Genomic DNA, 23,747 nt, shown 5'->3' with positions numbered 1-23,747 from the left:
AGATTATTTTATTGAATGTGTGAACATACTTAGATCTTATGTGAAGTTATAAATTAGATGAGTAGACTGCTCATAGCCATATATGATGAGCAATTTTTTGAAAAAAACCCTATTATATAATTAATAAACACAGGATTGAACATATGAACTAATGAGTGCTTATCACATAGTTACAAAATAGGCTGTTTAACACCTGTCTGTATAAACTTAAAAGTACTTATTAATAAATATCCCTTATAAAAAGAAGAAATAAACCTTTCCAAATTATTTAATAACCTACTTCTTAAAAGTTTGATATGCAAGAATATAGTATTTTCCCCAGAATTACTTTGGTTAATATCCACAGTGTAGATATTAATCACCTTTCACCACATGCATCTTTCATAGAGTCAAATAGAAATACCAAGGGATATCAACTGATGTCAATAATCTGCTGTTGCACACAAATCATGACTACTGATTAGTAAAGCAATTATCATATTAAAAGAGTTCAACAGGGCTCAACATACTGTAAAATTAGAAATCGGTCAATACCACTGCCATTACATAGAACATCATTGATTGGATGTACCAAACGCTGGCCTTGATGACAATTGATCACGATGAACTCTGCTCACAGAGGAGTCTGGTACACTAATTGAGGAGCCAGCGTTAAACAGAATAACAAATAGAGGAAGAGGGGAGAGGAGAAATGGCTACAAAGCTAGGGTCCTTCCTTGTATATACAACAAAACCAATGAAAAGACAAAGAGCCAGGAAGGCCTCTGTCTCTACTGTATGTCCACTAACTTCTAAGCCTACTTTTCCAAAACCAAATGAACCTGTGAACCCCTCGCAGGTCATCTCCACAATCTGCACCACAGCTGGGAAACAAGCTCAAAAGAGCCTGAACAACACTTCAGCACAAGCGTTTCCAAAACCAAATCCCACAGAGAGGATAGAAAGCCCAGAGGTCTCATTCATAACATATCTGTGACCTAAATCCGTTGGCCTACTTGAAATCAGGCCTCAGACTGCACGTGTAACCAAAATATGTTCCTTGAGGCTAAAGCCAAACACCAGGGGAGGAGCCGCCCAGGCTGCTTTTCTTGTTTGGTTCATGGCAAGCTGCACATGAAAGAGTTTCAGTGAAATGCTGGGTTGTTAAATTTGGCACTAACTGTTCGCTGTTCTCACTACAGCTCAAGGAAATGCATGCTGGTAGGAAACAAGTTCAGAACATCTCCCTTATTATCCTGAAAACCTGTTTTCTTCTGAAAGTATCATCAGTCTCAGATCAGGAGCTAACTGCATCAAGGTACCAAAGAAACTCATCGTGACAAATCCAAATGTCCTACTGCCTTCAGGTTTGTTGCCTTTACTGAGTTTTAAAATACAAATAAAAGCCCAGGGGTTAGACCCATACCTGACTTGGAATGAACTGAAGGACAGAAGTAGTTCTGATTTTGGAGATGACCTGGGGAAACCCCACACAACACAGGCTGCTGAAACTTCGAACAAGCACAAGCTTTGCTGGTATTAAACCACGACCAGTAATCAAAGATCCCGTGCTGGGGGTACACAGCATTATTGCTATGTTTTTATGGTTTCCTGGAAATGTAGGAGAAATAACAGGCTCATTTATCGGAATTTAGGGCGAGCAGGTTGTGCAAGGCGGAGTTTGCTACTAGTTGAGTGGACGCCACCAGATGGCCCCCGTTGCCCATTTCTTCTAATGCTCGTGGTGCAGTCACGGGAACGTACCTTGAGCCGGGAAAAAGAGCTGCTCATAACGCAGAGCCGGTCAGCAGAAGTCGGAGAGAGATGGGCATTTCAGGCGTTCCCAAAGGTAAGACACAGCTTTAGAAAACACATTTGGATCCAAGGGAATTAAGGACCTGAGCTACATCAATCATTGTTAACATGCAAGTACATTACAGTGAAAGATTATCACATGTTTTAGCCAACTTCTATTCAGTTGTCAGGTCATCAAGTTGCTTAACACTACATCTTCTAATAATCCACAACATTTCTATTGTTATAAGTAACTCATGTTTCTCATGTCCACACTACGCTCCTAATACATAGAAGGCACTTGGTCATCCCTTTATATACATACTCTGTGTGTGTATAGACAGAAAAAAATATTTATAGGTAAATAAATATAAAAAGAGACCTCAAAACTCCTGGTCCCATCTCGTATTTGAGTCAAATACATTCCCAGAGACCCAGGAAATTTAGAGAACCTTCCTAAAAAACTGGCTCAAATACATTAAGGCAGTGGTGGTCATTTACACAGAAATTCACCTTACACTTCTTAACACGGAATAACTACAATCTGTTTCAGGTTATTTTACCCTTGCAGCAGAGCAGCATGAATAGGGGTAACATCCAAATAATCTCTCCTTAATCCACAGATGAAAAGCCAGAAATGAGACAGATGTTGAAGCTATTTCAGTCTGCAGATTTAGTTTAAAGGGGTCAAAGCATAACTCACCTTTACAAGTTCTACTCCCAACCAAGGAAAAATTAGGTAATAGCAACACAAACATTTAAAAACATGTTTTTAGAGGACTCCTTCTCAAGCTGTGATTTTGGAAGCCTGCCTAAGGAAGCAGAGGCATGTTACACGCAGTGACCCAGCCTTTATGGGATTTTGTGGGGTGCCCTTACTTACTCAAGGCTTCAGGACTCTAAATACAGGGAACACAGCTCCAGCCTGAAACAGGATAGCACCCATGTGACTTAAGGTCTGGAGCTACAGGTTCTGTACACAGAACCCACACTGTGTACAAAGATTCTGCACTGCACCTTGACCATCCTGCATGAGTTTTATTAAGGACCTAAAGGAGGAGCTTTTTGAATATATCTGGTTTTCCATCCACACAGCTGATCAAACAGCGATGTCTCTGAAAGTTAGAAACAGCAGCTATGTTCAACTCTCTGTCTCTGACTCACTCACATAGCAAGAGGGTATGATTTTACTGTTAGCATGCTGTCGCAGGGTATCTTGTCGTGAGGCCTTGGTCCAGTGGGGGAAGAAAGATGCACAAGACACACTAGGATGGTGAGACAAGAGATGTCTGCCTGCTCAGCGCAGCAGGCAGCCTTTTATTGAGCTTGCCAACTTCACACACAACACAAACATATTCCCACAACAACACCCAGGAATCCAAGCACCTGCACATTATCAAACCGTCTTAACCTTGTACTCCCTGCAACCCAAGGCCGTGTCCATGGAAACCATCTAACCAGCTCCACTGCTCTCATGGAACACGGCCTAACTTTTGCACTATCTCAAACTTTAATTGTGGGGCTACAACTTCACCCCACACCATGCCCTCCTGCTGGAGGTGTAAGACACACTTATCTGTGGTGTCCTTTTGGATAGTAATCAATTCCTCTATAACCTTATCACTCTAAGGGCAGTATACAATTTCAGGTAAAAGTAATTGCCAAGGCCACTGCTGATATATTCTATATTTCATTTGCATTTCAAAAGAATGAAGGAGGTGGAAGGTAGGTAAAGAAAGCACCACTAAAAACCAGAAACATTTCTTTAAAGCAGGACAAGACAAAATAGTCTCTGTTTCAAGTTAGGCTGGTATTTTTTGGCAGCTAACAAAGCACATTTCACTCATCATTAAAAAATTCTTGTGTTCATCACTTGCTTTACATTTCCCTATTCTATATGTACATACGTACTTCACAGAGTTTTCAGCTTCTTTTGTCAAGATAGCCACAAAATGGCAGAGGAAATACTGACAATCCCACCATCCTCCCACAGGTGACATGTAATACTCGTACCTTCAGAGGTCTGAGCTATACTTTTACAAGACTTGGAGTCATAGCCATGATGAGGATCACATGTTCAAAGGCTCCTCTTCTCTTTGTTAGCTGGGGAAGTGTAGCAGGCTGGGAAAAAAGGCACATCATCTCCTAATTTCTTACAGAAGCAGAGCCCACATTAGAAAATGTCTCTTCCAACAGTCTTATCTCCCCATATTTTCCTGTCTCTGCCCCCTTTTTTGCTTACTCAGTTTCCGTTTTTACCTCTGAGCAGGAAGAAAGCACACAGTAGTGTGGGAGGGATGCTCCCCACACTTGTCTTACTGCAGCCTCTCTTAGTGACTCTCAGACAACAGTCACACAGAAAGAAAATCTCTCAATTTTAAACTCTGGCACACTGAAGAGATTGTCTACCACATTTCTTCACATTTTTATACCTAGAAAATAAATCAACAGCTTCAGCAGCCATGGAAGCACAGTTTACTACATTCAGGAGTCAGCAGCCCTCTTTCACAGCAGGAGAGCCTGAGGCAATTCTCCTCTGTAGACATACTGGTAGCACTCTCCCTACCTGGATGGCTAAAAGCTTTGTAGAAGGGCAGTTTCTTCTACTGCTTACCTGTGACAACAAAATTTGGACGGACTGATCCACCAAAAGAATTCACATACCTGTAGCAAAGCCCAGCCTGGCCTCAGAAGAGGAGAGCTCAGTTCCATGCCACTTCTGTGCCATGCAGCCTCAGGGCAATTATCACCTCTGTTAGCCACTCCTCTGAATATTAGTTTTCTAGACTCTCCAGGGCTGGGCAGAGCTGTATCTGTGCATCTGTGCCTCTGCAGGCTGTGTTTGTGATCACCACAACAGATCCTTCATCTCTTCATCAATGGGCTCTCATGTAAACCTTATTAACTGTCCTTACCAACATCTCTGTCACAGAAAACCTTGGGCAAAATAACACCTATTTGTGTGTGTTTCATTAGGGCTATTCAGATCATTTAAGAAACTAGATCCTTCCATATGGGAGTTACTTACCAGGAGAGCAAATATTTTACACCAGCAAATAATGTAAGTGACGGAAATATTTCCATCTCATACTTCTTATGTGCAGTTGTTCTGTTTGTTTCTGGAGGGTGGGCTTGTCAGAGAGCAAATCCTTAGCCTTCATATCGAGTGGTAACATAAGCAGGTGGCTCTCCAGAAATAATGATAACAGAGGACAATGGATGTCACATCAAATGTTTTCTTTAATTTGTGTAATGCATACAAACAGACACAGAAAGGGACATAACAAAACTAGAAGATAAAATGTAATTTAAAACCACAATATATTTTCTTTGTGTCTTGACTTTCTTTCTGTCCTTGGCTGTGACTAATTTACCTCAGCATCACACACCCAGGCGTCAGGGGCATGCTGCCCTGGACACTGTTCTGCTCTTTGTCAGAACAGAAAACTTTCTACATTGCTGTCCCTGGTCTTGTGACATGGAAGGGAAAGTCAACACGTGGGGGTTTTCCCCTCTGACATCCAACACTTCCTCTCCAACATACAATTTGGAAAACATATTTTGGTGAACTGCCTAATGTCTCCTGATGTGAGGAGCTCTCCACAGCATGGTTACTGTGGCTGACAGGAACACTGCTAGTCCAAGTCACTGAGGCAGCAGGCTAGGACTACAGACCTGTTTTGTTAGAAGCTAACAGGTAACCATTTAAGTCCTCAAGGTATTGCAAATGTTTTAAAATGGTGTTTTAATGAGCCTAAGAAATTTTATTGCCAATTTTTCTCACTCAACATCAGAGAGAATTTTACTAGTAGCTAGTATATTTTCCTATTTATAAAATTAGAGTAATTTGCATTAAATAAGGATATCTCTTTATGGTTTCCCTGCTGTGTCATGTGCAAAATATCTTAAAGGGACAGAAGGAAAACATGTTTAGTTTCATATAAAAACTAGTCTATTTTCTGGTGGAGATAAGTCATGGAAAAATGAGATAAAATAAATACCGTTTAACAAACATTTCTGTTTCCCACAGATCCATTTTCTATTACTATCTGGCAATATTTTTTCTGTTGCTCTTCCTTGAAAGACTCTTTCACCTTTTTCCTTTTTAGTCCCCCATCCCTGAAAGATACAGAAAAGAAACAGCCTTGAGCTCACTTCAGGGGCAAGGCAGAAAAACACTGCAATATTTAGACTGCGTAGTTTCCACTCTTAATGTTGGATTTTGTACGACAACGCTAAATGATCTGTACTGCCAAGTCTTACCACACAACAATGCCCTTTCTTAACCCAGCATTTAACAGTCAATAATTCATTTTCACCTAACATTGTCTGCTGGCTAGATCTACCTGTCAGCTCTATTTCTCTCTATATACTATATTATTCTATTTATCCTAATGGAATTGTTCAAGGAATATTTTCTGGACTTAGAGTCAGTAAGGGTGATGGACTACAGTGCAAGCAAAGCAAATCTGGAAGAAGTTTTAAAGGATTCCAGGCTAATATTTCAGAATACAGAACACCTTAAAAGGCTTTAAACCCAATCTCAGAGGTGTTGCTTCTTACCAAGGAAGCACAGACATTCCCCCCCGAGCAGCAATGACAGCCTTGACTCTGTTGGCAAAGTGAACAGCATCTTCTTCTTCCTGAAAAATATATTAAATTGTTTACTTTACAATATAAACATTTTTTCTGTGCCTCACTTAAAGACATTTTGTCAGACAGTAGGCACCTCCAGACCCACAAGCCAGATGTGTCTTGCAGGGCAGTTCCAGCTGATCCTGGGGAACGCTGCCCAGTTTGCCACCAGTCAGTGCCAAAAAGAACTAAGTGGGAGGCTCTCTGGCTTCTGGGGCAATCTCAAACAACACACAGCATGAGGTCACAGGTCTGGCCAGAGCAGGGGATGTGTCTGCTCCCAGTACTTCAGTATGAATCTGAAGCTGGGAACACACTGACAGGATCACCCTTGCAGGAGACGGGGTTCTTGAACAGGGTTGGGCCTCGTGCGTTCAAATTTTTGTGAGGTCACAGGACTCTGCCCAAACTTCAGAGGACTGAAGATACATGTACTACAGTAGCTTCCCTGCCAAAATTAGGGCTAAGCAAAGACCATGGTAGGCAATACTAAACTGGGGCTTTGCTAGAGAAACAGCCTTGAGCACTTTGTCAGCGTCAGGGTGGTATATAGGGCAGTGGGCTGGGAGGCTCTGCTAAGTTGTGGGGTAAAGCTGCTAGGCAAAGGATTAGCTGGATATGCTGCAGGACTGAGAAACAAGGTGGTGGGAGGAAGCTGTTACAGAGAACAGAGTGTTGGGAAGATGCTGGTAGCGGGGGGACACGGAAACAGAAGCAACCCTGTATGGAGTGAAGAGAAGGCCTGAATCTATGTATCACTTCTAGAATAAAAACAGGAGGTCTATGCCAGACTGAGGGGCAGGACTCCTGCAGCATAAACCTATGTCCCTTCTAGTCTCAGGGATCAGAAGAAAGCAACTGCATCTGCACCCAAGTAAAGGTTTTAGCAGCAATGGGGAGCACGGTGCAGGAACATCTGAATATCTTCAAGGTTAGTTTTTACTTGAAGATAACTAACCCACATAAATCCGTGCTCAATTTTAAGACTGTAGTGTTGCTTTCTGGTCTTAGTCCAAACTAAGTTATCAATAAAAATTCACAAACACTGTGCATAGTAACACAGACAACATTTTAAAAGCACTTTCAAAACTTAGAAAAGCATAAGTACCTCTTGGACCATTGGTGGCAGGTACCATACGTTACAGACAATAGCCCAGCTGGTCAACAGATTGAAAGCATAGGTCATCACAGAATGCTTTGTGCTGTTCCAGAAGGCGTCTCCAAAGCGGGGGTCATACTGGAAGACAAGAAGAATAAGCACAAGGGCATGATCTGCTACCTTAGTTTAAATCACAAAAGCTGCTTTTTTTTCGTCCACAAAGTCACAGTTCAACTTATTAAAAAGGGGTAAATCTAATCACACCTCCTAAAAGCATCAGTAAATTCAGAGTAAGGCTCCAACATTTATTATAGGTTTCTAATATTTTTCATTTACAAGCCACGCAGGACCTCAAACTGTAACAGACCCATTGAAACACAACTGTAACAAGAGATTTACTTGAAATGTAAAGACTTGTCATCTACAGATATGCTGACTACGAAGGTTTAATGAAAAATGTTCACACCACTTTTAATGATTTCCTTAAGATTAGGCAATATTAGAGTTCCAGAAAAAGTGACTAACATATCTAGATCTAGGGCAACTTGGCTAAAGCTACTCAGAAAGACTTGGAAGTGCTAAGCAAAGTCCCTTTATCCTCAGAGCTCACAAGAGCCAGGAGCCCTAGGACAGAATGAGCAAGCAGAACTGAACACACAGCACAGCAAGTGCCACTGTGCTTTTCAGGTTGCTCCTAACCAGTTGCAAAGATCCTCAATGAAACATTTCCCATACTGCACTGAACGTTGCAAACCATCAAGTTTTTGTTTTCTCAGGGCTTATTCAGTACCTCATTCACACCAAACAAGCCCCTTGATAAGGTTTACACATGAACACCTTCTCTGACATGAGAAGCTTTTGCAAACAATCCTTCCACATTTGGAAAACTGCAGTTACATTACCTTGATTGCTACTGGATGGATGGTCCCTCCTACCTCAAAGCTTCCCTTCTTAAACATCATTACTGATGTGTTGTTAATGCAGGTACCTGGCCAGAATTAAAACAGATGAAGAGCTTAATCCATTCTGAGAAAAGTATCAGCAAATGAATCATAAACTGTCTTAAGGAGACTTAACTTGCCAAAGGAGAAAGCAAGCTTTAGTTCTGGAACAAAATCCCAGAGCTTGTATTCTCTTCCATTGTGTTATATGCTAAAGTAAATAGACTGTCATAAAACTGTTGTAAGATACTAGAACCTGACCTTTAATATCTCACAAGAGCTAATTAATTCTACAAACCAAAAACAAACACCTCACTTGTAAAGACTGGATATAATAAACTGCACTTAGTGGCAAGAAGTGAGAAGAGCAATAAAATCAATATAGTTGTTTCCTACCTTCTGGGAAAATTAAAATGGGTAATTTGGCCTTATCTGCAATGTGTTCTCTAATTCTGTGGAGAGAAAATAAAATTTCACTGTATATTTCATATTTATATTTGTCCAAGCATCTAAACATCCATTACCTCTTACATAGGACAAGAAAAGCCCTTGCCCTGTTGTCTTTTGCCAGGCAGTAGCCTCAGCTGGGACATGTGATAGTGAGACACAGGCCTGAAACTATCTCTTGCTAATTACAAAAGTACATTTTTTACAGAACTGTATGAAGTTTAATTTTACCATTTTAACCTAGTTAACATGAAGCCAGAAAATGGTGGTACTTGAAGTGTGTGAAAATAAATTCCCAGGTTTCAGCTATGAACACAGTCAAACTTGCCTGACTGAAGTATATTCCATATTTCTAGTGTTCATGCCTTCTAGGTACATAGCATCAGTTCTACATGTATCTAATGATTCTCCACATCTAGTCAAGTGACAGTCTGCTATCTTACTACATTAGCTGCATCACTTAAAAACAAATGTATCACTACTAAGCAGATGACTGACACCAAAATCTGTTGTTTTCCATGACACCCATCTTTCCTATGACTCAAGAGCATGCAGCTCCTCTCCAGTCTGCATTAAAGAACAAAAGCAAAATATCAGATATCATAAAATAAAAAAAAAAAATTAAAAAAGAGAATGATCTAGCATAGGGAACCCTTTCCAATTTTCTAAGGACAAACTGTCATAGATACTTTATGTTAGCTGCGTTGCACCCTTTTTCATGAAGATTTAGGATGACTAAGAACAGTCTCTGTAAACACCTGATTCTATAAGAACTGTCATACTGAGTCAATCCTGTTTATGTCCTTAAAGTCCAACATGCTGTTTCTTCCAGGAATCAGTATTGCCTGTCTTGAGAGCAGCATAGGCATTAAGCAAAAATTTTATGACACTACTCCAGGTGCTCTTCCAGCTTCTAGCAGCTAGGTCATACCTTGGTTTTGGGGGTTTTTCTTCGCTGCAATCACTCTCCCTTTATACTGTGATAACAGCAGATACTACCAGCTTTGATGCTCAGAGCTGGTGAGTAAATGTACCAGGACAAGCCATCATCTGGAAAGCAGTTCAGACAGAACACTGGTTTCTGTCCTGACATCCAAAATCACAGCCTCAAAACTGAATGAATAGGGTCCTGCCTGTGGCAGACAGGGCAGTTGTAGCAATGTGGAAATTCCCAGAGGTTACGTGGCAAATGATCAAACGTGGAGTAGAATTATTAGAATAGTTTGGACTGGAAGAGACCTTAAAGATGATTGCTACACCCTGCACCTTCTCTGACAGAGCAGTTCCAAACCTTACACTGATGACAACCTACAGCTGCTCTTACCCAGGTAAGAGCAGCCTCAGCTTACGCTTGAACCTCACAATTAGTAGACCTGACCAGACAATTAAGCAAACAGCTCACACTACCTTACTTTTTCCTCACCAGGTGACGGTCTTTCATTTCCGAACGTTCAAATACGACATGCTGACCGGTCCGCATGCAAGATTTTTGAATGAGTCCTATAAGCCCTCCGTGTGCCTGGCCAACCTGCAAGACCAAAAGAAACTTGTTACTATGCAAATGCACACACGCATCTGTTTCTAAGCTTAATCACAAATTGTACCAATTCTCTTGGTCATAAATGCACACACACTTGCCTGCATGTGCTTTTTTGCAGTCCAAAATGAGAGTTTGAATGCTATCAAATCCCCCTTTTTCGACCAATTAGTTTATCCTCTTCCCCAACACTACATCTACAGGCATCTCAACATTACTGATATTTACCAACTCTCTTGTTCATACCAAAGAATAGCATCCATCGCTGACCAGGATTAGGACATCTAATGGAGATGTGTGGTTGGCTACACAGATGCTTCCTTGCTGTGGTCTGTTTTCCCTGCAATGACAACCATAAAGGTAATTATTAAACCTTTATTGTCCAGACTACAGGCCCCATCAGATGACCCACCCAGCAAGCATACATGCACAATCAAGACTGAGTAACAAAAGCATTTCAGGCCTGTGGCTTATCTGCAAATCCGTAGGAAGTGAGAGAACACAAAACATTTTAAAATACTAGTATTACAGCATATATGTTAAAATTTCTGGTAGTACATTGCAGCAGATAAGTCATCTTTCCTCATACTTTCGAGAGTCCCTTCACATTTCAGCAGTTCTGGCATTTCACCAAAACCAGTTTCCTTTTAGCTGAAAATATGAGATTTCCCTGGATATGCATTTTAGCTGCATATATTACCATTCACAGAGGCATGTAGCAAAGAATATTTGGACACTAAAATTCTAAAAGCAAAGACGCTGCAGCATGACTTCGCTTTTCTTTCTAAAGCACAAACAAGATATTTCAGAAGCCTCCATGACATAAAGCATACCATTAAGCAAGCAAGAACACTACAAAGATTTACCAAAATACCTCCCATAACTTACTTCAGCAGAGAGCACGAAAAATTAGTTACTAAACAAATTGGCTACTGGGGCAGATGAACATTTTATGGCAATATTTTTGCATGTGGTTAAAACAAGTTCATGGCAAACACTGAAAAATGTCTAAGTGTCTATTTAACCAGGAATGCAAGTACTACTTCACCTACACATACCCTGCCATTACACAACAGAAGACACAATAGGGCATGCAAACATCCTGACAGAGTCTAGATGATCCAAACAGCTTTTTGGATAAATGATGCTATCATAGTATCCATGCAGTAATGGAATAAGAATCCTTCTCTGAAACTTGAGACACTAAGTACTGTAAGAACGAATACCAACCCATTGAGAGCAGATTGGAACCACTCACCTGTTGTGGAAATGAACAAGACCACCCAGACATCGGACACCTAGTGTGGCACATATCATCTGAACCTGGTTGCTCAGCCAGCCTTTAACTCTAAAAGAAATGAAGCCATACATACATTTCCAGTTCTATGTAGTCAGTCATAGAACACTCCAATGTAAACTCTCCAGATTATTCCAAATAGCTGTTACTACAAAGCCCATACTAAGAGGATTCTCTGCAGTAACAATGTCACACAGAAGGAGCTCATTGGCATCAGAGATATTCTTGATCCACTCTCTTACTGTAATCTATTCTAAATGCACCAGATTCAAAGCAGAGTGGATAATAGGGTTTTGTTTTATAGATTTCTTCTCATTCACTAACATAAATTTAATATAGCACTATCTAGCTGGTGAATCACATTTGAGTTTCTTGCAGTGACAGGACACAACAATCTCAAAGTATTAATATGGAATTGCTCAGTACAGGTGATTTAATTGCCCTGTTCTGACTCAGGTAGAGCATACTCTATTTTATGCTCTAAGACCTGCTTCCAGCAGTATCTATCTGGCTTACATTGCATGTCTGCTTTCAGGTGCCATTGCCATACTCTCTCTCATAGCACTCCATAAGTTTACAGTAGAGAAAAAGTCACCCCATGATAGTCCGCATTAATCCTCTGGCCACAAGCAGAGTGTTCCAAGTACCAGTTCAAAACCTTAAAGAAATGAAAAAGAAATCGGTAGAGCCCTCAGCAAACACCTACCTGCCATTTGGAAACTGTCCTACTACCATACTGGCCAACACCAGCAACAGGATGCTGAAAACAGACAAGCAGAGGCTACAAAGTAAAATAATCTTAATTAAATGCTAAGAAGCAAAACTGGAAGAGTAAGCAAGAAAACATTTTATTTGGCCCTTTGATCCATTTCACAATGCTTCCCTCTGCCATAATAGCATCTAACTAGCAATAGAAACCACTAAAGCCCAATGGGACAATACAAGCACATGTTTTCACCCAATTAATCCTGCACTGGTTACAAAACCTTGTGCTGCTTGGAGCCTAACTTCCAAAAAGCACCATGCTCTGATCTGAAGGTATCACACGGTAAAGAAGCCATGGTGTTCAAAGAAGACAGCAAGTAGTGGCTGGTGTTCTTTTATGCAGGTGAGATTTCTCAGGGCCAAAAAGGTCTCAGAATTTCATTTTTAAAAACTTATCCAGAAATTTCGGTATGTATTTCCACTCTAAAAGGATGAAAATTAAATTCCATTGGTTACTAATGGCTGACCCAACCAGTATATTGAAGCCATTTCTACACAAACGTTGTCTTCTTAAGCTGTATATCTAAGTTTACAGTCAGGTATACGTGCTTGGCTATGTGACTGGTACAAAATTCCACCATGCACTTCAGCCAGGTTGTAAGTATATTGCCCACCCATCAAAAGAATAAGGAATTTTAAAAGCTCCTGTTGTTTGCAAGAACACATGAATATTTGTAATGGTTTGGTCAATACAACAAAGGTTGGTTTTGCTTAATAGAAAATTTTAAAATACTGAACATTTAACACATTCCAAGTGAATGTCTCTTTTTTTTCCCTCCATTCAACCCTATGCCCCATGAACACTGGCTTTGCTTCAAATCCCAAGTGTTCAGCACACAGTCTCCCTGTCTCTTAGGCAAGTAGAGCCTGATCCTTTCAGTTGAAACAGTTGTTACTTTACCTAACAAAAAGATATCCAGTTTATTCCTATACAGTTTTGCTGGTTAATTACTAATTACTATTAATTAATTACTAATCAAACATACGGAACATGAGAAATTTACATCTTTGGCACCTCTTTTTTTTCTTTTAGGGATATTTGAGTTTAGATGGCATCTTGGAAAACAGACAAAAGCCATATTTTTTCACAACTTCCATAAAAAGTAACATGAAAAGCAGATCCCACCAAATTACATCTGGCTCACCGAAAAGGCAGCAGGAGACAATACCGAATTAGGATCCCAATGACCCACACAACAGTGAGTTGCCAGCTGACACGGTGCAAGTTGGCATTGGTTCTGGTGAGGAGGTTCCAGGACACCAGCTCCTCGGAGGAGAACCGTCGAGTGACTTCATCTTCTGCAACTGCCTCACACCCCTTCTTGGAGAAGTACATAACATCAGCAAGGCTGAAGCATCCTTGGCACCGGCCAGCAATCTCCTCTTCCATGGGGGTTTCATCTTTCTGGATGATCCCTGCATGAGGAAATGAGTCCTCCTTCCACACAGTGAAATGAACAACATGGATTGCAAAGAGAGTAAAATACATGTGCTTTTTAGAAATAGCTTTCCTCCTACTCAGGCACCATAATTGCGTTGTTATGCCTCATTTGTGTACTGACATTTAATTCCACAAGTTACTTCTCTAATCCTATGCCATATAATCCCCCTAAATTGCTGGGGAAGGAGAAAAGCATTCAGATCAAGCTGCAAATAAAACCTTGAGCACAACACCTATTTCATTGTCATTTACCAAACAAGATATGTACACACACCTAGAAATGTCAACAATGCACTGCCAAGGTTGCAGATCCCTCCTGGTGCCCTGACTCAGATTCAGCCCGTGCTTGTATACTTATTGTTCTTGTTGCTGCTGATGAGTTTTACTTTTTCCCAGCTGTAACAAACCCCTTCCTCTGTATTTTTTTTTCAGAGCCTTCTCTCTTCCTCTATCCCTTCTCCTTTGAGAGTCCCCTCCTTACCAAGAAACTTGAAAGTGTCTAGATTTCCCCCCACCCCTGAAACATGTATAGTGTAACATTGCACGATATTCTTTCAGACACCTTGTGCTGGAAGAATAAAAACACATTCATGATCTCCTATTTGTAAAATTACACCCCATAGCACAACCACACAGCAAGTTTCATTGTGTTTGCTGAGGTCACTCTGAGACCAGATTCTTATCTGGCTGGTTAAAGTGACTAAAACTGTTTTGATTCATACCAGCTAACACTTGGCCTTCTTGCTTGCCTTTTGTTTTTTGGGGAGAGTTTCTGGGGGGTTTTTTGTTTTGTTGTTTGTTTGTTTGTTTGTGGGGTTTTGTTTGTTTGTTTTTGGGAGGGGTTGTGGTCTTTTTGTTTGTTTGTTTTTGGTTGCTGGTTTGTTTGTTTTTTTTTGAAGGGGGGTATTGGATGACATTAAATGTGCATTACTCAAAATATGCTTAATTTATCTTAATCAATATACTACCCCCACCAGAATCACAAAACTTTCCTCCAGCTGCACTTCAGTCAAACTTTCGACACCCAGGAAATCATCAGACCCAAAACTTATTAGCTAACAAACCAAGCAGTCTACGCAACTAATGACTAAAAATGGCACTACAAGTAAAAGGATTACCCACTCCCCTCTGGTCAAAGAAGAAAGGAAAAATATTTTGGGGAAAAAATTACTCAGATTTTATCCTCATGCCTAGACAAGAATGCAAAATTTAACCGCGATCCATGGGATGCTGTAACTCCTTTACTTGAGAGACCCTGGGTTTTTTCCATGCAAGGAGTTACAAGAAACAAAAGAGAATCCATGCAGAGCAACGTCAAGAGCAAAGAACACTTATTCCTCTAAGTCTTGTAAAGAGAGAGCTGATGGAGTCAGAAAGCATAAAATACTCATGAAAACAGGGACAGCTTCCCAAATGCTTATCAGCAATGTCTTTCTATACCCACACTAGTCTCTAGCTCCTTTTATTCAAGACGACTCAATAATTCGCAGATTATTTTGCTTATAACATCCTTCTGTAGCTTTGTAACTTCATCAGTTATTTGCCCATCAAACTCCTTTCTAAGTAAGATTTTTAAATAGTTGCCTTTTTACAAGATGAATAGTGCTGTGTCCCCTTCATCCAGAGATCTTACCAGTGGAGATTAAATTTTCAAGCGCCAGCACCTTCTGCTTTTTTACTCCCTCCTCAATCTGCAGGGTGGCCCACTGTTCCCAAAACAAGAAAAGTAGATGTTGATGGTTTTAATTTCATCATTTCTAGACATTCTGTAATTACCTTAGGTGAGTTGTCTGAGCCTCTTTTACTCCTACCCGGTCTTAGATTTTCATTTTTCAAAGTGAGCCTGAAGGCTGTCCTGTACACCTCCTGTTTCATTTGTTACATAGACTACCTTTCACCATTTCCAGGAAAAATTGTTTGGCTCAAACTTCTTTTCCGGACACAGTTGTTTTTCTTCTGGAGGCTCAACAAATTACTGAGCTACCTGAAAGACTATGAGATCCACGGGTCCAAAACTCTCTCTTTTCCACTTTGCTTCAGGCAATAGGGTTATGCAAAATACTATCACTGACATTAGAGAGATGCTGCAAAATAGATCTAAAAAAATTAATTTTAAAGAATAAAAGAGATTACCGCATTTTTAGGACATTAATGTGGTTTCTGTTAACAGAAAACAGAGGCAGCAACATTTTGTATCCACGGTATTTCTGAAGAAGTAGCTTTGGTAATGGGCTTTCACCCTTCCCTGTCTTCACCTTTTTGAGCTAAACCAAGTTTCTCCTCCCTGTGCAGAATATCATAAAACTCTCCATTAGCAAAATCAAATATACCAATACGCCTAATTTTTCAAGTTTTCATAGTTTTGAATGTTTTCATCATACATATATAAATAGTAGCTCTAGTGAGTCCTAGATCTTCCTGTGTTTATGTCAAGATATCTGGCCTAACAAAGGACACAGGATGCTTGAGTGTAGGCTCTGCTCATTATCAAAGAATCAACAACCCACTCAGCTTATGCCTTCACCTGCTATTAAAGCTACCCATCTACAGTAGATAAGGATAATCCATCTGCTTCAGGATAAACTCCTGCTTAAAGTGTATTTCCTTCTTACTGACGTGTGCAGCCATCTAAGTCACCACAAAGCTGATCTCAAATAGTCTTCATTACATTACAATGTGTTGCATGTGCCAACAATATCAATTAGCTTTTTTGCCATCCTTAAGTTTTCCATGCTCTCTACCAGCTCCTTCTGTAGCAGTAAAGTTTAAGTCAGTAAAAAAAGGCATACTTTGCCAAGGCGTAATTAGGATATTTTAGTTACCTTTAGTTACCAGCCATCTTAAAAGAAAAGAAAAAAGTGAAAGCAGAATAGGCTTTGATGGGGTATTTTAAACTCCATGTAAAGCATCTGTTATAACACCATAACACAAAAAAAACAAAATCAAAAAAGAAGAAATTAAAAAAAAATATCCCACACCACAGCCCTTCACCTTGTCTATACTTCCCAATTACTCTCTTGAAAAGGTCAACTGGTACATCACCTGTCTCAATCTTTTGCAACACATGGAGAGTCAGTTAGAATTGTGGAGCCAGGGGATGTCATGAAAACAGCAGCCCACACATTGACAAAGGAAAGAACATATGGAACAGGTACAGCAATGTTGCAAAAGAGAGTAAAGGCAGACACGTGGCAAATTTAACCTGTTTATAATGTACTGCTGGTTCTCACCCCTTCCCCAATATTCTTTTAGGATGCTTGTATGGCATGAGGGAGGAAAATAAATAAAAATCACTGAGCTTGACAAATAAAGCCTTTTTTCCTTACTCTCTGCTTTCCTGTCTCCTGTCTACCACCCTTATCTTGCCTATCACAGTCCTCCTACACAGAGAGGGACCTGGCAGCCAGCAAGCACTGTGAGAAATGAGCTTGCTCATACCGTCCCGGAGGATTTGGAATGGCTCAAGGAGGCTGGCTTTTGATTGCCAGATAGAAAAAGGGTGATAATTACTAACCAAGCTGACTCAAAATATACGTTAACTAATTTAAATGAGTAAGACAAATCAAAACCAACAAAAATTTATAAATATTACTAGTAAAATATAAAGTCTTGACTCATAGAACAGAGAAAGAGTGAGACAAAAGTGGCTGTAACTAAATAGGCAAGGCTACAAAGATGGGGGGACAAGGCAGAAGAGGAGGAGCTTTCAAGGGCTGAACAGTTACACAGGGCTTGTCAGCTTGGCCAAGATGGCATGGGACAGAGGTCTACAAAATCTGGTCTGGCACAGGGCAAGTGCATAAGGTACAGTTATCTGTTTTCTCTTCTAATACAAGAACTGGGGTTCATCATATAAAAGTGTATGAGCAAGAAAAAGGCAATATATTTCCACAAAACACAGTTAAGTTGTGAGTTCATTGTCCAGAACATGTCACCAGAGATTGTTGGAAACGGGAGCAGTTACAAAAAAAACATGGATGAATATCATTGTGGGACAAAAAACCCTCCCAGTTCATGAACTGGCATGGGAGACTGAGGCAACAAGGAGTGAGGAGGGAATCTGACCATACAACCACCCAGCTCTTCAGCTTTTCATCGAGCAGTTGAATTGAAGCCTGTCAAAGCTGTATGTCTGGGTCAAACCCTGGACTGACTCAGCAGACTAGCTACTATGTTGTTCTGCATTCAGTTGCATCTGTACGTATAATTTGTTTTTAAATGTGAAATAAGTCTTTGCAGTCACCTTTGTATTGCATAGCATTGAGACAGAGATGTCATGCTGGTCTTTGTTGCAAAACAGTAATGAAAGGATGTTTTAAATGCCTTACAAAAATAAACCAGATGTTGCAACTAACACAGAATTTAAGTATTAAATGTAGCAACTTCATTCCTAAGTTTGCTATCTGAATGACAACTCGGCTGCTGTGCTTTCCTCACTCCCATTTCTGAAGCGATGAGGACACAAGGAGTCCAAACATCCAGTGGTTGATTTCAGATGGAATACTGAAGACCTGACAGCTTAACTCCAACAGCCCATTTGTTTGAGCTTCCTGTAATTACATTCTAAACAAAATAAGAATGCCCAATACTTGGTTATATTAATTACTTTCTTCATAGTACCTGACAGGAAAAACTATACAATATGAAACGTTCATTTTCCAAAATCTCACTTTTTGTGGTTTTTTATGAGGGTTTTGCAGTTTTTCCTCCCTTTTCCATTTAAAGTACTCAATTTTTCTATACTATGTAATAATTCAGTTTTGCATCTTTTCTCATGTTTTACTACCTCTTCTCCCATATTCTTACAAGAGGTTTTTCTAGTCACTCATTACATTGACTTTTCTCAATCCTTTTCTCGTGTGACAAAGGCTTTGGGGCAATTACTCCCCATAGTCTTCCAATAGAATGGCAAAGAGAAGGTCAGTAGGCTTTTAGCACAAACTAAAATCACCATCTAAGATCAAGCAGTTGGGACCTTTTCATTCAACAGTCCTTTCTGTCTGGCCTCATTTTCCTTTTCACATCACAACCAAGAACCCAGATCAAATGATCTGAGTATTACATTGCATGTCTGAGAGAATGTGACTGTCCACCATCAGATTGTGAAAAGGACTCACAAATCTCCTGCCTGCTTTAGTGAGGGCTGATGAAATAGGTTGAGAAGAGTCACAAACATTTGTTTGGAATAAGAGCACAGGTGTAATTTGTTTGGGCTTTGTTGCAGAGGCTAGCTCAGGATAGCCATGTATTTGAAAGCACAGCAGGGAGCTTCTTTCACTAGTTTAAGCATCAGCAACATCTGCCCATACTCCAGTGGGAGTTTACAGCATATTAGCTACCTCCGTGTAGCTATCAATTCAAAGACTATTCACAATTATTAGATGTCTTTCCTACATGTGAGTATTTCTCAAGAAACAACAACGCTCCAATTTCATACAGAAGTTCAGAACTCAAAATTCCAGAAGTTTCTTGCAAATAGAGCTACAGCTGTTCAATATGTTTCTTTGACTCTCCACAGGACTGCGAGAGCATGGTGTACATTTCATCCTAGCAAAGGCATTTTCTTTTGGAACAGCTGGAATAACGTCCCTAGAACAGCTTCGCTAGTATTGTCATTTCCATCAAACCCTGATATAGACAAGCAAGTACAAACTCAGAGAAAACACATTATTTACAAATAGAAGTTTACAAGCATATGGGGAAAAGTAACCCTATCAGAAATCAAACCACATTCATCTTTATCACTTCTAGAGGGTACAAATTATTTCCATACATGCTTACATCTTTTCCATTTGTTCCAGTCACTGTTCACAGTGCTAAAACACTTCAGTGAAGTCAAGAAATCAAATTGACTTATCATATGCCACTATTACTCATTGCTTAGTAATAGATCTGAAAACTTGAGCTTTATTCTAAAACACATTTTTTTTTGCTCCCAGCAAATTCAGTAAGGGCTACAGGTATGCTTTCTTTGAAAAATATTTTCTGACTTTGAAGTCCTCGATTTCAAGCTCTACTTTTTTATTTTTCTCAAGCTGACAAACATGGAGGAAAATGAAACATGTTTTCCCTCTGCCTCTCTATTTGCCATTTACAGCCGTAAGAAACAAACAAAGTGTTGTCAGGTGAGAAGTTTTCTGTTAATTCTGCAGGTCTACATAACAGACCAAATCAAATGCAACATAATGGAGAATCCAGTCATAGTGGATTTTTTTGCTGAAACATCAACCAGTTGTTTGGTACTTCCTAAAGGACTGATATTCCTGCAATATAATCCATAGTGTGCTAATATATGACTAAGCATCTGCATTTTCAGCTTAGCTATCCGGTTTGGCATCCTATTTCGCCATTCCGGATAAAAACAGGAATCACGGTCGGTCTCTGTGCATTACCCCATTAGCAATATCTCAGGTAGATAACGTCACAGCCGGAAACCAGTCCACACTTCACTGGACTTTCAATGTCAAGTTGTTAATTTCTCAAACAAGGGACACACAGAAGCCTGCTTTAAAGCTGACTGTATCCCAAGCTGCAATTTTGGCCATATTCTGAGGAATGAGCCCCAGGACTCAAAGAATAGGCCCAGCAATTACATGCACAAGCTTTAACCCAGCATTTCCCAGTCCTGCTCTTCCCTGCAAAGAGCCTAGTGGGCCACAGCACAAGCAAAGGTGACCTAAAATTCCCTCCATCCTCTCTCCCTCCCACTTCCCCCCAAAATAGCTCTTAGTTAGTCTTTTGGCACAATGAGAAGCATTTGAGCAATACTTCAAAGAAAACAGTTGGAATTACCTGTCAGATGAAAACAGAGGAAACTCCTTTTTTGCCCACCAGACAATTAGGGAGCAACTTTGAACTAAAACACAAAACAAGCCAGTCTGAACTGCAGTTCATGGAGTTGTGCTGTTCCTGTTATTAGCTGCTGTGGCCACAGGGAATTAGACATAAAAGGCTGCACCTGATCATATAACAATTAACTTAATTATTTCTTTTTTGATAAATTGATCCTCCACATTGTGAACACAAAATTATCATGCTTATAACCTGTTACAAAAACTGTGGAAAGAGAAATATCTAACGTGCCTTACGAAGAAAGTGCCTTCCTATATAAAGCACGCACTGAGTGGGTCAAACATCTCTCAAAGCTGGAAAGTGCACAGAGTGGGGGGAAAAATACAGAAGTTACTTTAATGTCTGCCAACTGCAGCAGCAAATCTGTCCAAAGACCTTCTCAGATTTGATATAAGAGTGCCAAGAAGATAAGGTACTAAGTAGATAACAAGAAGAATTTAATTAGCATAGCACTAGCTGATTAAAAAAACATATCAGATATGAAGGCCAATATTACATATAGCCACTCCAGGCAGTCATTTCCCATTAACACCAATATCTGAAAAAGCAAGTAACCCTAAACTTTGCAGTCCTGTGCACTATGCTGAATGTTGTTCATACAGCTGAAGACAGATCCTGCCCAAGAGCTCTTAATCAGCATTAAAATAAAACAAAATAAAAAACAAACACCCAAACAAGCACAAACAAACAAACAAAAAGAGATAGAAGAATTATAAGACAGAAAAAAAGACAGAATTGGCAAGGTAAGATGGTCATGATATTAACTATATCACACAGCTACAGACATGTTCTACTGCACAAATAGATAACTCCAACAGTTTAATAATAATAATAGCAACAATACTAGTAACGTGTTTTCTGCCACAAGTAGAAAGTATATTCACAGAAGGCAGGTTTATGCCAGAAGCACAAAGTTAATCTACTGGAAAATGGAAATCCTTCACTGTTCAATATGATGAATTCACTGCACCTACTTCTGGCTAATGATGGATACAAAAAGTCAAACTTGAAAAACTAAATGGAATTATGTCTTATTAAAACCCCCAGAAACCTCTTACTGATAGCAGCAGAATTAGGATCTTAGCCATGATCTGTTCATCTCTAGAAAAATCACACTTTTAGAAGGTTGCACAGATTCCTCAAGTCTCGTACAACAGAACTTGTAACTGCTGGATCCCCCAGATTTACATCTGGAAAAAGCAACACACAGAGTGAATATTCTTACCTAGAATATTAATACCATGTAAATAAAATAATCCAAATAAAACCCCTGAATCTTATGTACATCTAAAATACATGTTCTTATTACTTACCAAGTCCCATAAACTAATACATCTTTTTCTTTCTATCTGACTTGTCATGAGTACGCTACTTGCATGAAGTACTTTAACCAGCTTGAACTAGAATAGATCATGAAGTCTCTACTTTAATCTAAGAAAACCTCAAACCAGCAGCAGATTATATATAAACCAGCACATAACTAGATATCATTAAAGACACCGCTCAAAGACTATCATGTAAAATAAAGCTTCAAACAACATATCCAAGTTAATGGAATTCTTTCTGCTGACTTTTATGGCTTCTATAAAAAATGTAGATTTTTATTATTAAACATGTCCTGCAGCAAACACATACCTTTTGAACCTAATTCTCAACTTACCTCCAATATTTTTATTACAATATTCACATAGAAATGAGAAATCCCCAAAGACACTCGGAATATCGAAGGCAACAAAACTAACGCCACAAACAAAATCATCCAGATTGACAAAATCTTGCTTTCTGCAAGACCATGGCTCTCTCTATTTTCTTCCATGCTTACTCCTCCAAAATGCCAACTAGCTGCCTTTCTGAGAATATATGCTCATCTGTAGTGGAGAATCTAGCAAGCTTCCAGAGATGAAGGCAAATAAAAATTACACATTCTAAGAGCCAAAGTTATCTCTAGGCGAAGGCTGCTGCTCTCTGAAGCCTGACCCCACAGATACCCTCAATAATAATGTGATTTCTACCCTTTATCCCACTCTAACTCCACCCACTTCCTTGTAATTGATAAGCATTTACTCACCAGGGGAGAACAAAAAAAAACACATGATAGGTAATAATATATGTTAGGTAATTAGATACTGTCAATAAGAAAACTTTTCAGTGTGTCAACCAGTTTTCACAAGGTGTCCTGCCAACAAATTACAATACAGAATTACATGGGTGTGGTTTTCATACTGCCTAAAATCTTCTCTTCTAAACCTCATTTAATACACATTAAGCACTTCTCCAACTGACATTTGCGCAATTTGGTGACTTATTTAGTCAGATTTTCTACTTCATGAGGAAATAACTGCCTCATTTTGGTATTTGACCAAAGGAATGAAACTGAAGCTTGAGGTGCAAGTCAGGCTCTTTTATTTTATTTTTTAATAACACACATGAAATGAAGATGTGAGTTTTAGCAGGCAGAGATTGACAATATGATAAACCTGCTCCCTCCATTGCTCTACCAGAAATTAGCCAAAAAGCCTGTACTAAAGGGTTACAAAATACACTGTGGTGAAGTAACAAGCCTTTCAGCCTTTCAACCTTTTCATCTATTCAACTACAGAATTGAAATGCAATAGATAATCCAGTTTCTCTTTCTATCCTATCAATTGTCAATAATCTAATTCAGTATTTCTTAGGAAAGACACAGTACAGCCCCTTACAAGCCACCTCTCTCCTGCCTTTTTGTATGCACAACAGAAGAGGTGAATAACTCCAAAATTCAAGGGGAGCCCACCAGCTGCTTGTGTACAACCTTCTCACAGAACAAATTAACTAACTTTGGTAGAATGAGCAAAACTTCCAAGACAGTGATATGCTAGTCCACAAAGCATCTTCCCTTTGCACATACTTACATTAGCGTGTTTTTCTAAAGCTGGGCTGTCCTTTTAAAGTATCCCTGCTCCCATGTACCATTGTTTGGT

General features: G+C 39.6%; 1 protein-coding gene and 1 long non-coding RNA gene across 2 annotated transcripts; both read right to left on the bottom strand.

The window, feature by feature from the left end:
• Nucleotides 1–1,576: 1,576 nt before the first annotated feature.
• On the bottom strand, nt 1,577–2,223 carry LOC113972094. Its single transcript, XR_003535764.1, has 3 exons — nt 2,156–2,223; nt 1,744–2,056; nt 1,577–1,590 (listed from the first exon to the last, which is right to left on the bottom strand). It is a non-coding gene; the product is annotated as an uncharacterized LOC113972094 (long non-coding RNA).
• Nucleotides 2,224–5,751: 3,528 nt separating this feature from the next.
• Nucleotides 5,752–22,692, bottom strand: LOC113972097 (glycerol-3-phosphate acyltransferase 3-like). The gene is made up of 12 exons (XM_027692784.1): nt 22,448–22,692; nt 15,569–15,641; nt 13,640–13,910; nt 12,436–12,510; nt 11,691–11,780; nt 10,679–10,772; nt 10,308–10,423; nt 8,845–8,900; nt 8,410–8,495; nt 7,517–7,645; nt 6,337–6,416; nt 5,752–5,892 (listed from the first exon to the last, which is right to left on the bottom strand). Exons 1-12 carry the CDS (start codon nt 22,601–22,603, stop codon nt 5,778–5,780), a joined length of 1,341 nt encoding a protein of 446 aa, XP_027548585.1. The 5' UTR covers nt 22,604–22,692; the 3' UTR covers nt 5,752–5,777.
• Between the last annotated feature and the right edge of the window lie 1,055 nt (nt 22,693–23,747).

This window comes from Neopelma chrysocephalum, unplaced genomic scaffold (assembly GCF_003984885.1).
Source record: "Neopelma chrysocephalum unplaced genomic scaffold, ASM398488v2 Primary Assembly neopelma1_88, whole genome shotgun sequence".
NCBI classification, from domain to species: Eukaryota; Metazoa; Chordata; class Aves; order Passeriformes; family Pipridae; genus Neopelma; species Neopelma chrysocephalum.
Note: the sequence above shows the minus strand (reverse complement) of the source record. Positions and strands in the feature narration are given on the sequence as shown.